This window comes from Leptonychotes weddellii, chromosome 1, assembly GCF_054177405.1.
Source record: "Leptonychotes weddellii isolate Sample4059 chromosome 1, ASM5417740v2, whole genome shotgun sequence".
NCBI lineage: Eukaryota > Metazoa > Chordata > Mammalia > Carnivora > Phocidae > Leptonychotes > Leptonychotes weddellii.
In genome coordinates, this window is record NC_138369.1 from 74,707,369 (window position 1) to 74,720,251 (window position 12,883).

At 41.0% G+C, this 12,883-nt stretch overlaps 1 protein-coding gene across 8 annotated transcripts in view; it reads left to right on the forward strand.

Moving 5' to 3' along the window:
* METTL6 (methyltransferase 6, tRNA N3-cytidine) overlaps positions 1 to 8,882 on the forward strand; it is a 25,208-nt gene extending 16,326 nt beyond the window's left edge. For 5 of the 8 annotated variants that reach the window (XM_081802193.1, XM_081802183.1, XM_081802202.1 and 2 more), the window contains one exon: positions 329 to 2,739. In XM_081802193.1, the coding sequence (XP_081658319.1) occupies positions 329 to 495 (167 nt within the window). In that variant the 3' untranslated portion in view covers positions 496 to 2,739. Of the gene's footprint in view, positions 1 to 328; positions 2,740 to 6,150 lie in introns of those variants that run through there. The other 3 variants (XR_014139789.1, XR_014139787.1, XR_014139788.1) reach the window with 3 other exon arrangements.
* The last annotated feature ends 4,001 nt before the right edge of the window (positions 8,883 to 12,883 follow it).

A 12,883-nucleotide genomic window follows, 5' to 3' on the forward strand; every position in this document is an offset into this window, starting at 1 on the left:
CATGAAGACTTTGTATGAATATAGCCAGTTTGGAATTGTGTTTCTTTTTACTTGGACTTTGTATTTGGGGACTTATAATAAGAGGGTAAGGTGGCCGTACTCCAAGTTGTCCTTAAACTTTTCTAATTAAATTATTTATTTGGGAGTAAGAAGAGAAGTAGGAGTGTGTTACTTTCCAAAACAAAAATCTATTAATTTTAGCAGCGGAATTTTTGTTACATTAAAAAAAAAATCCCTTCCAGCACCCCTGCCCTCCTGTTTACCACTGCAGAGCAAATGTGGTAGTATCATCGAGACCGTGAGCATTGTTGATCTGCTTGCCTTACAGAATTCCTGGCTCGGCTCTTTACGGACACAGGTTATGAAGAAGTGGTGAATGAGTATGTGTTTCGTGAGACGGTGAACAAAAAAGAAGGCCTGTGTGTGCCAAGAGTTTTCCTTCAGAGCAAATTCCGAAAGTGTCCTAAGAACCCAACTCTGGGTCACAAGTCCTGACCTTTCACGAGGTTGACATTTGTGCCTCCCCTTGAAGAGGAAAGTTTAAAGTCACTCTTTATTTTGGATATTTTTATATTTTTTTATAATGAGGACATATAATTTTTATATTAAAAAGTAGCAAGTGTCTGTGTGTGTCTTATGGAAATGCAAATAAAATTGCAAGGGCTGAAAAGTGAAGTTTTACAGTATAATGTAATGTAGCCATGCTGTCTGACTAAAATTCCACCAAGGGGAAAGCATAAGCACTAAAAGAGATCCTTGCCATCGGTAAATGTGCCGTGATTCAGTAAATGTGCCTCCAGGCAGCATGTCAGGCAATCCTGTGGAAAAATGAGGCCAAATAGACTAAAATAACACATCCGGATGTATTTTTAGCCTGAAGGATTGTTCTCTTTCTAGTGTCTCTCATTTGCCCATTTCTCTCTGCTTCCGTTCATTTATGTGCCTCTTCAGGACCAGTGTCACACATACAGCTTTTGCTAGGACTCAAGAACCCACCATGGCGCCCTGCCTAATTCCTGAGACCCTCTCTAATTGAGCCAGGACCTGGCCACACTGCCCCCGGGGAGAGAGGGGAACGCCATCACCTGTCCTCCCCATCTACCCGATGCAGTTTCTCCAGGAATACAGTGGATGGACTGTCCCTGTAAAGGACAGTCCGACCCCATAAAGGAAGGACCGCAGAGTTTTCACTTGGAATATTTAAGGTTGGCGTAATGACATACTACCCACCTTGGACATTGACATTGAGCAAGGTAACCTCTCAGTGACCCACTTTAAAATATGTTGGTTGTAAGGTCTACTTAAATGATGTGACGTAGTCCTTCAGAGTTTTAGCCTTGAGCCAATGGATTGGATTAAGAAACCATAAAAATAAGGCTAAGCATAATAAAAACAAGGCTTCAGTCCCACTGCCTCTGGGTCCCCCTGTTGATTCTCCCCAGGCAAACCTCTTATTGCACCCCAGGTTAAGACAGAGCAGCAGGGATTTCCACGGGTTGGGTGCCCAGGGACCCAGGGAAGCAAAGCCACAGTTTTAGTAGCAAAACTTGAACATGTGTTAAATCATAGACTACGAACAGTCCACCAATATTGCCTTGTCTTCACAGAAAGCAGCTCCAGAAAGGCAGTGAGTACTAGTTAACAGTATTATAGAGAATAGTATAAGTACCATAATATTATATAGTATGGTATATATACTATGTCTAGCATACATACTATACAATATGTATCCTATACCATATAGTACAAGGTATTTCTTTTGAGTTTTTGGTATGTACTACATACAGAAATGCTAATAAAGTTGTATCACGTGATTTGGAGTTTGGAAATCTGGGTTCAAGTGCAGGACTATACCCCCGACAAGTCACCAGCTTTCCGGAGCCTCAGCTTTCCCATCTCTAAGGCTGAGCCCCTGTGACCTACAGGGTTGCTGCCCGTGCTAAATGAGATCATAGAATTGGGAGTGCTTTGTTTACTAAAAAGTGCCAGCCAAGTGCTAGTTATTTCTATTAGTTTGTATTCCCCATGAAAATGGTCTCTCCCATTATTAAATCCTAATTCTTCTTCCGGAAGGCTTTTAATCTTGGGGTCCTCCAAAGGGCCTGGGATTTGGATATGCTGCCGCAAGGTGGCGCTAGACACTCAATAATCCCATTGGCCTTTGTTCTCATTTTAATCGTGGTTCTAGCATGTCCGTTTTTATTGTTGTTGAAAAGGAAGGAAAATGCTTACAAATGTGTTTTCTAGGTCAGCTTTATCTCGTAAGATCAATTTTGGCCTCGCTGTGGAAATAAGAAGTAAGGATTCTTTTATCCAGCATTCAGTCTACTTTACCTACTGAAGGTAGTTTGCTTTCAGCTGAATTTGGGCAACATTTTAGGCAGTAGGCTCTGAACGTGTCTGCAAGGCACCCACCCCCCCACCCCTCTCATCCCTGAATGGTTCTGTGGATTCATTTTTACTGTTGCTAGGGATTAAGGCAAAGCAAAAGAAGGGACTGCAGCCTGGATACTTGTTTGCCTCACACTATTATTCATAGTTATCTTTGACAGCATTTGGTTTCCTATTTCACAGTAGTCAAGCAAGGAAGGGAAATTGTGAAATAAATCATGTGCACCAAGAGAGTGAAGCGGGATCATGTTTGCTGTTGGGGAGCCGATATTTAATATAAACTTAAATAGGCTCTGCCTCTGAAACCAAATATTCCATTAAAAATAAAATTAGTTACTTTTCACTTTTCTGCCCTCACGTGTGTGACATTTCATTAGATAGTATTTGCTAAGTACCCACTGGAAGCAGGGTACTGTGGGATTGCTCTGGCTGGAGTACAGGGATAGGGAGGGAGGACAGTGTGGGTAGGGAAGCAGCCCAACCGTATCTTCACTAAGCCAAAGTGTGACAGCTAAGGAAAACAAGCACAAACACTCTGAACACCAGAGGAAAGAAAAAGAGGAAGAGAAGCAATGGAAAACCTGAGGGTGGCAACTGTCACCATCACTTGGAAAGGATATTTCCACAGTTTTCAGTAGAGACGTCATATGCCCTGGTGTAGGTAGGGCATAGCCATGGAGATGAGAATGTGATGCAGAGCTCTTACTTACAGTAACTTACCAAGCACATCTAGAAAAATACCATGACTAGCAAAATGAGATCATTCCTAGAGGAAATACAACTTCTAACAAAATGGTCAGCTCTAGTTAGAAACAGTTATTCAATTGAGACTCTCTTCTTTACCTATCAAATGCATAAAACTTAAAAAGTGGTAATACTTAATGCTGGTAAAAGGATGGAGAGATCAATTATGGAGATATTAAAAGTATGGCTTCTCTAAAACAGCACTGTCCACTAGAACTTTCTGAAATGATGGAAATAATCTCTGTCTGCATTCTCCAACATGGTAACCACTAGCCACAAGTGATTACTAAGGACTAAGGCTAGTGGCCAGTGCGACAGAGGAACCAATTTTAAAATTACATATAAATACAACTGTAGTCACGTGGCTAGTGGCTACAATATTGAACAATGCAAGCCTAGAACACAAGTATCGTGTAGTAAATTTCATAAATCTATACATAATCTTTGATCCAGTAATCCCATGTTTGGGAATCCAATTTAAAGAAAAATAGAATAATTAGGAAATACTTATACAAACATTTTCATGAAAATGCTATTTAGAGCAGTGTAAAGGTGACAACAGCTTAAATATCTAAAAATAGGAGATTGGTTATATAAATTATACCATAAATTAAATATTGTACAGTCATTAAAACAATAATTAGAAAATGCTCATTCTATAATATAAGTAAGCAGGAATATAAAAATGTAGAGAAGAATGGTTCCAATTATGTTTAATAATAAATATTATAAAAGGATAGGTAGATATATTAAAAAAAAAAAACACCTAGGAAGGAACCAATTTAAAATGGTTAAAATACTTAGTTCACAGTTGTTCAATTATAGCTGATACTTTTTGTTCTTTATACATCTCTGAAACTTTCATGTTTTCTGTAATGAGCATATACTGCTTTTACATTAAGGAAAAAAAAAATGTAATCTAGCATCCTCAGAACTCCTTTCCAAAACTCACAAGTTAACCAAAATCCTTGTGACAAATCTGCTAGAAATGCCATTTCAACCTTTAAGATTCTTACCCACCAGGAGCTAGAGGACACCCCCCAAGAGAGAGAATGGGTGTCCTAGGGTATTCTTTTTGTTCCCAGTGCTCTGGAGTCGTGGTGAGGTGCCTCAGATTGCAGGATTTTCATCTGTTGGAATTTGGAGAGGCAGAACCCTCAGTTTGGGGAAATTTACTCAAATTATTTATTTATAATGACTCCTCACCACTACCAACACACGCACGCACACACACACACACACGTTCTCTTTCTGGAACTCTTGTTATTAAAACATTGAACTTTCTGAACCAATACTATAATTTTACAACCTGTTCTCTCTTTTCCCACCATCTCTCTTATTTCATGTTTTGCTTTCTGGGAGATTTGATTCAGTCAGAATCCTCCACTGAGTTGTTAATTTTTGCTTTCATATTTTTAAATTCCAAGAACGCTTTTTTATTCTTTCAATGTTCATTTTAAAAAGAGCAACTTGGCCTTGCTTCCTAGATGCAGTGTCTTCTCTCTGTCTAAGGCGTACATTCTCCACGGGGGCACTACTGTCCCCCAGAGGCACAAAAATTGGTTCTTTAGGGGTTGGCAAAAAAACCTAGATATTACAATGATTTGTAGCCCTTCAAAACTCAACTCTATCTGACAAAATCATATTCTTTAATATTTAGTTTCTCTCATTAGGAAAAATAAAATTGAATTCTAATTTTTCTCCTTAGAGCTGTGATTTAGGTTTTCACCTCCCCACGTAGTCTCCATGAATTGGTCTGGGCTCTCCAGAAAAAGAGACCCAATTATATAGAGATAGATAGAGATAGAAATATATACATACAGTATATATCTTGAACAACACAGGGGTTAGGGGAACCAATCCCTTGTGCAGTCAAAAATCTACAATAACTTTTGACTCCCCCAAAACTTAAGTACTAATAACCTACTGATGGTCTTACTGATAATGAACAGCGGATTAACACATATTTTGTATGTTCTATACTATTTTCCGAAAATATATTCTATACTATATGATAAAGTAAGCTAGAGAAAAGAAAATGTTAAGAAAATCATAAGAGAAAATATATTTACAGTACCGTGCCTTAAAAAATCTGCGTATAAACGGACCCGTGCAGTTCAAACCTGCGTTGTTCAAGTCTCAACTATGAGAGACAGAACTACTATAAGGAATTGGCCCACACAGTCATGAAGGCTAAGAAGTCTAAGATCTGCAGTTGGCAAGCTGGAGGCGCAAAAGAGCAAATGGTGTGGTTCCAGTCCCAGCCTGAAGGCCTAAGAGGCAGGATTGTCAGTGGTTGAAGTTCCAGTCTGAGCCCGAAAGCAGGACAAGACCAGCGTCCCAGGTCAAGACAGTCAGGCAGAGAGAAAGAATTCATCTTACTCAGCCTTTTATTCTATTCAGGCCTTCAACAAACTGGATGAGGCCCACCCACATCAGGGAGGCCAACCTGCTTGACTCAGTCTACTGATTCAAATAGTAATCTCATCCAGAAACGCCCTCACAGACACACCCAGAAATAGTGTTTAAGCAGATATCTGGGTACTCTGAGGTCCAGTCAAACTGAAATGATGGATGCCTGGGTGGTACAAGCAGTTAAGCGTCAAACTCTTGGTTTCAGTTCAGGTCCTGATCTCAGAGTCGTGAGATCAAGCCCCATTATCAGGCTCTGCACTTAGCGAGAAGTCTGCTTAAGACTCTCTCTCCCTCTCCCTCTGCCCCTCTTACCCCCACTCTCTTTAAAATAAATAAATAAAATCTTTTTAAAAAATAAAAATAAATTAACCATCACACTGTTTTCTCTCTTGTTTTCCTTTCCTGTTTTGGTCTCTATCTTTAGGGGCTTTTCTCAGATGTGTGGTGATCCTTGGTTTTCCATTTATGTTTTAAAATGGGGAGCTTAAAAGCTGCTAGGAAGAAGCTCTGAGCATGAGAGGGAGTTGTCAATGTGGGCTTCCCCACGTGGTGATCTGACTAGGCTGTTGCTTTGTATAACCTATAGTTTGCTATCTTTAGGTCTCTCCAGAAAATACTCTTCCAGCCCCTGCCAGGTGGATACCATCCTAGCTACCCGTGATCTGGGAGCCCAGCCAGTGGGGAGAATCTCAACATTTGGTATGTAAGCTTTCACTTAGTTTACTGGGGAAGTTTTAGTGGAGTGCCATTTACAATATAGTACTCCATCCTCAATTTTGCCCCGTGTCTCCTTATCCAGAGACATTTTGTGTTTAGCCTCTAGTCTTGTTCTGGGGTGGGGATCATACACTTGTCTGGCATGTGGACATGGGGACGGGGCTTGGGGGGTGTATCTGCTCCTTAAGACCTCTCAGCCAGTCCTTTGATTTTCAAACCTGTCTATACCGACACTTCTAGAAATAGCTGGTACTGCCAAATCCTGAGGCATAAAACCTTTGGGAGTTCTCAATGCAAACTGAGTTGCTTCTTGTCTTTCATCAGTACTGGCTTAAGATTCAGCTTCTCAAGTCTTCTAGGTGGGCTGCTATTCATCCTTCTGCTTTCAAGTCCCCCACAGTTTGTCATGTCTTTATTGACTTTATCCTGTAAAAAAAATCCTTTTGCTGTTATTTTAGTGGGCTTTCCAGAAGGAGCTGAAATAAGGGCATGCACTTAATCTGCCATCTTTAACCAGTGGGGTTGGGAAGGAAAAGGCAGCCCATAGATGGAGGGACCATTTGAGGAGGAAAGAGATTGGGATGATTGCCAAGTGCAAAGGGGCTGAAGGATCTGGAAGAACGGAGGCAACTCAGGGATGCTGAACTTGTTGGCATGTGCTTAGAACTAAAGAAACGTTAGTTCCAGGCATTCCCTTGGGCAGAGCCCAGGATGTTGCTGAATGAGAGTCAGGTCGCTATGCAGAGAGCTGCTTCAACCTGTGCAGTACAGATCAAGGACCTTAGCAATGGCCAGACTTTTTTCCCATTAACTTAATTTGTAGGATTGCTTCCTAGGAGAGAAGCTAACATATCTATAAGGATGTCTTTAGAAAGATGTTTATTAGCAGCATTATTTGTGATACTAAATATTAGGAACAGTCTAAACCAGGGCTCAGCCACTATGGCCCATGGATGAAATTGAGCCCTCCTGTTTCGGTAAGGAAAGTTGCCCTGGCACAGCCACACCCATGTACATGTTGTTCATATTTCCTTTCATGCTGTAACAGCAGAGACTATGGCCAGCAAAGCCTAGACTATTTACTAACTGGTCCTTTAAGACAAAGTTTGCTGACCGCTGCTCTAAATGACTAGTAAGAGAATGGATAAGCCAACTAAGGTACATCATACGACAAAATAGGATATAATCCATGAACATTATATCTAGGAAAAAGTTTTGTTTTTTTTTAAACTGGTAAAAAATACGCATAACATAAAATTCACCATCAACCTTTTTTTTTTGTTTAAAAGTGGGGGGGGGGGCAGAGGGAGAGCGAGAATCCCCAGCAGGCTCCACACCCACTGTGGAGCCAGACTTGGGGCTCGATCCCACAACCCCAAGATCATGACCTGAGCTGAAGTCAAGAGTCAGACACCCAACTGACTGAGCCACCCAGGTGCCCCTATACCATCAACCATTTTTAAGTGTATAGTTCAGTGGTGTTATATTCACATTGTTGTGAAACAGCTTCAGAACATCTGCAGATCTGAAATTCTATACCCATTAAATAGCATTTCCCTTTCCCCTCCCCTCCGCAGGCTCTGGTAAGCACCATGATATTTTCTGTTTCTATGAATTTGACTCCTTTAGAAATCTCATATAAGCAGAATCATATAATTGTTGTCTTTTTTTGTGACAGGCTTATTTTACTTAGTGTAATATCCTCAAAGTTCATCCATGGTGTGGCATGTGACAGGATTTTCTTCCTTCTTAAAGCTGAATAAAATTCCATTTTGTGTATATACCACAGTTTGCTTATTCATTCATCTGTCAGTGGATATTTGGGTTGCTTCTACCCTTTGCTATTGTGAATAGTGCTGTTGTGAACATAGGTGTACAAATATCTCTGAGACCCTGCTTTCAACTCGTTCGGCTATATACCCAGAAGTAGGATTGCTAGATTGTATGGTGGTTCTATTTTTAATCTTTTGGGGACCGTCAATGCTGTTTCCATAGTAGTACGATTTTACAGTCTTACCAATTGGAACAAGGGTTACAATTTCGCCACATCCTCAGCAACACTTGTTATTGTGTATATTTTTGATAGTAGCATTCTAATGGGTATAAGGTGATATCTCATGTGGTTTTGATTTGCATTTCTATGATGAGTAATGATTTGAGCATCTTTTTATATGATTATTGACCATTTGTATATCGTCTTTAGAAAGATGTCTATTCCAGTCCTTTGCCATTTGTTGTTGAGTTATAGGAGTTCTTTATATATTCTAGCATCCCCCCTCTTGCTAGAATCCTTTCTTGGTTTTACAAGGGCTTGGGTGTTACAGCTTTCATCTGGTCTCTACAGTTCTCACAGAGATATCCTGGCCCATACATGGGGTTAACTCTGTGTCTCTGTAGGGGGAGGAGAGCCTGTGGCTTCCTAGTCTGTCATCTTGCTTATGTGACTGTCATAGGAAAATGTTTTTAGCATTTTAATACAATGTTTATGTTTCAATGTTAAGTTTAAAAAAGATCGAAATGTAAAATTACACAGTCTGTTCTGAACTATATAAAAACATTCATAGAAAAAATACTGGTAAGAATGCAGTACAATAAAATGTTAATTCTTTTCTGTACTCTCTAAACATTTTACAACAAATTTATATACTTTTATAATCAGGAGGGAGAAAGGCAATTTAAAAAAACAACCACAGGGGCCTGGGTGGCTCAGTCAAGTTAAGCATCTGACTCTTGATTTTGGCTCAGGGTCATGATCTCAGGGTCATGGGATTGAGCCCTGCATCGGGCTCCATGCTCAGTGTGGAGTCTGCTTGAGACTCCCTCTCACCGTCTCTCTCTGCCCCTCTCCCCACTCATCTGCAAGTGCTCTCTCTATATATAAATAAATAAATAAACAAACAAACAAACAAATAAAATCTTCAAATAACAACAACCACTAGAAGCTCAGAAGTAGACCAGGGGGGATAGGAAAGGAATCTTGTATTCAGGGACCCAAAGATCAGAGAAACAGTGTTCTGAAGGTGTGTAGGATAGTTAGGAAAAAGAGAACAGAACAATGCAGAGTAAGAAAAAATGAGTAGTAGTCAGGCAGCACCTATGGGAGGGTCGGGTGAGGAGAAAAGAAAGAACCTTCTAAGTCAACCAAGATGTCTGAGGAGCTGCCCCTACAACCTCCTCATTAGATGCATACTTTGTACAGGAGGACTCCCTCTCACTGTGACATGGCCCTTTAAACATAAGCGTCAGCATGAGGCATGGGAATCTCAGGGGAAGAGAAAGGGGAAACACCAAGAATTTCAGTCCTTCATGTAATGACAGTCCAGGGTTGCCCAACTTGAGGGAATTCCCAAGGGTGAGGGTCCCAAAGGGTAACCAACCATCCCAGTTTGCCAGGACAGTCCTGCATCACAGGCAACTTCTTAGTGCCAGATGAACCTGGGCGTTAGTTCCCCTGGAAGCCATGCTCTATCATGCACGCGCAAGCAAGTGAGCGCAGGTGCGCGCAGGCGCACACACGGAGCTTTGGCTACATTTGTGAGGTAACTGAGAATGGACTCACCTTTTTTTTTTTTTTAAGTTTTTAATTTTAATTCCAGTGTAATTCACACACAGTGTTATATTAGTTTCAAGTACAATATGGTGATTCAACACTTCCATACATGACTCAGTGCTCATCATGATAAGTGTACTCTTTTTTTTTTAAAGATTGTATTTATTTGACAAAGAGAGACACAGCGAGAGAGGGAACACAAGCAGGGGGAGTGGGAGAGGGAGAAGCAGGCTTCCCGCTGAGCAGGGAGCCCGATGCGGGGCTTGATCCCAGGACCCCGGGATCATGACCTGAGCCGAAGGCAGACGCTTAATGACTGAGCCACCCAGGTGCCCCATGATAAGTGTACTCTTAATCCCCTTCACCTATTTCTCCTATCTCCCCCTCCCCGTAACCATCAGTGTGTTCTCTATAATTAATACTCTGCTTCTTGGTTTCTCTCTCTCTTTTTTCCCCTTTGCTCATTTGTTTTGTTTCTTAAATTCTGCATATGAGTGAAATCATATGTATTTGTCTTTCTCTGACTGGCTTATTTCACTTAGCATAATACTCTCTGGCTCCACCCATGTTGTTGTAAATGGCAAGATCTCTTCTTTTTTATGGCTGAGTAGTATTCCATTGTATATATTTACGACATCTTCTTTATCCATTCATCTGTCGATGGACACTTGGACTGCTTCCAGAATTTGGCTATTGTAAATAATGCAGTAAACATAGGGGTGCACATATCTTTTTTAATTACTGTTTCATATTCTTTGGGTAAATACCCAGTAGTGTGATTACTGGATCATAGAATAGTTCTATTTTTAACTTTTTGAGGAACCTCCATACTATTTTCCACAGTGGCTGCAACAGTTTGCATTCCTACCAACAGTGCACGAGGGTTCCTTTCTCTCCACATCCTCGACAACACCTGTTGTTTCCAGTGTTGTTAATTTTAGCCATTCTGACTGGTATGAGGTGATATCTCATTATAGTTTTGATTTGCATTTCCCTGATGATGAGTGATGTTGAGCATCTTTTCATGTGTCTGTTGGCCATCTGTATGTCTTCTTTGGAGAAATGTCTATTTATGTCTTCTGCCCATTTTTAATTTTTTTAAATTTTTATTTATTTATTCGTTTATTTATTTTTAGATTTTTATTTATTCATTTTGAGAGTGAGAGAGAGAGAGCACGAGCAGGGCAGAGAGGCAGAGGGAGAAGCAGACTCCCCACTGAACCAGGAGCCCAATGTGGGGCTTGATCCCAGGACCTGAGCTGAAGGCAGATGCTTAACCATCTGAGCCACCTGGGCACCCCTATTTATTTATTTATTTAAAGATTTTATTTATTTATTTGAGTGAAAGAGAGAGAGAGAGAGCATGAGTGTGGGGGAGGGGGGAGGGAGAATCAGACTCCAGGCTGGGCAGGGAGCCTGATTCGGGGCTCAATCTTAGGACCCAGAGATCATGACCTGAGCCAAAGGCAGCTCCTTCACTGACTGAGCCACCCAGGTGCCCCTTTTTTTGTTGGATTATTTGGTTTTTTGGTGTTGAGTTTTATGTGTTCTTTATGTATTTGGGGATTCATCTTTCATTAGATACTTCTCCAGTGGACAGTTTGGTGGAACCCCATTAATGATTGAGTACTTTTATGAAAAACAGAAAGCAGTTCTGCTCTGGGCAAATGCAGCTTGACCACAGCTTGGTGTCACACTGTGTAGAAGGTGCCCTCTGGCAGACACAGCCCCCAGCCAGAGTATGCAGCTTGGCCAACAGAGCCATGGCTGCCTTTCAGGTCCCAGTCCTTTGTGCAGTGCACAAACCACACATACATACTAACCCACACATGTCTACATTCCAGACGTCTCTAACATCAACAATGCCAGAATAAAGAAAACACTTTCTTATTCATTGAACTATGTATTTTTGCCTAGAGACTCTGCCATGTGTGTGAAATCCAAAATAGACACTGGATTTTTTTTTTCACATGTAGAATAAGGACCTGCTAGAAACAGATGGAAAATAAATAAATTAAAAGACACCTGGGTATGGTAGCCAAGGATGAGGCTGGAGGTGGAACTCGGCCCTTGCATTTTGCTGCTCCAACTCCAGAGAGGAGGAAGCCTCCACCAAGCACACGCATGGAGCCTACCTCTTTCTTTTCAGCAGACTCTTTACTCGTGCTTGGTACTGGAAGGGTCACCTTTTCAGACCTTCGCCACATCTTCAGGATGGCCACGGCCTCCTTCTCCCTCACTCCTTCCGAGTCTCTGATAAAATGTACGTTAGACTTTTAAAATATATTTTCTATATTTCTTATCTTCCCTTCTGCATTTTCCATCTTTAAAAAAATTTTTTTAAGTTTTTATTTATTTAAGTAATTTCTACACCTTGTGTGGGGCTCAAACTCACAACCCCAAGATCCAGAGTTGCATGTTCCTCCAACTGAGCCAGCCAGGTGCCCCTGCATTTTGCATCTTTTTATCTCTTGGAATGATGCTCTGAATAATTTCTTCAGAACTATCTTCCAATTCTCTAATTCTGTCTTCAGGGGCGCCTGGGTGGCTCAGTCGTTAAGGGTCTGCCTTTGGCTCGGGTCATGATCCCAGGGTCCTGGGATTGAGCCCTGCATCAGGCTCCCTGCTCTGCGGGAAGCCTGCTTCTCCCTCTCCCACTCCCCCTGCTTGTGTTCCCTCTCTCGCTGTGTCTCTCTCTGTCAAATAAATAAATAAAATCTTTAAAAAAAATAATAATTCTGTCTTCAGTCTTATTTCTTTTGCCGTTAAACTTATCCATTGAGCTTAGTAGGTGTGTGTGTGTGTGTTTTGGTTATTACATTTTTTTCCCTAGAAGTTCTACTTAGTTCTGGGAAGACTCTATTGCTGGCTATAATTTCCTGTTCCCGAAGATGTCAACAAAGCTGCCTTGTTGATCTACCTTGTTGAATTATTTGAGGCCTGTATTGAAAGTACCTTCCTTCAAGAAGTATTTGCGTTTGCTTTTGTGATGTGTGTAGGGTCACAAGAGTCTCAAAACACCTTAAACCGAGTTCAAGGATTGATAGTCCCTGACCCAGACCATTG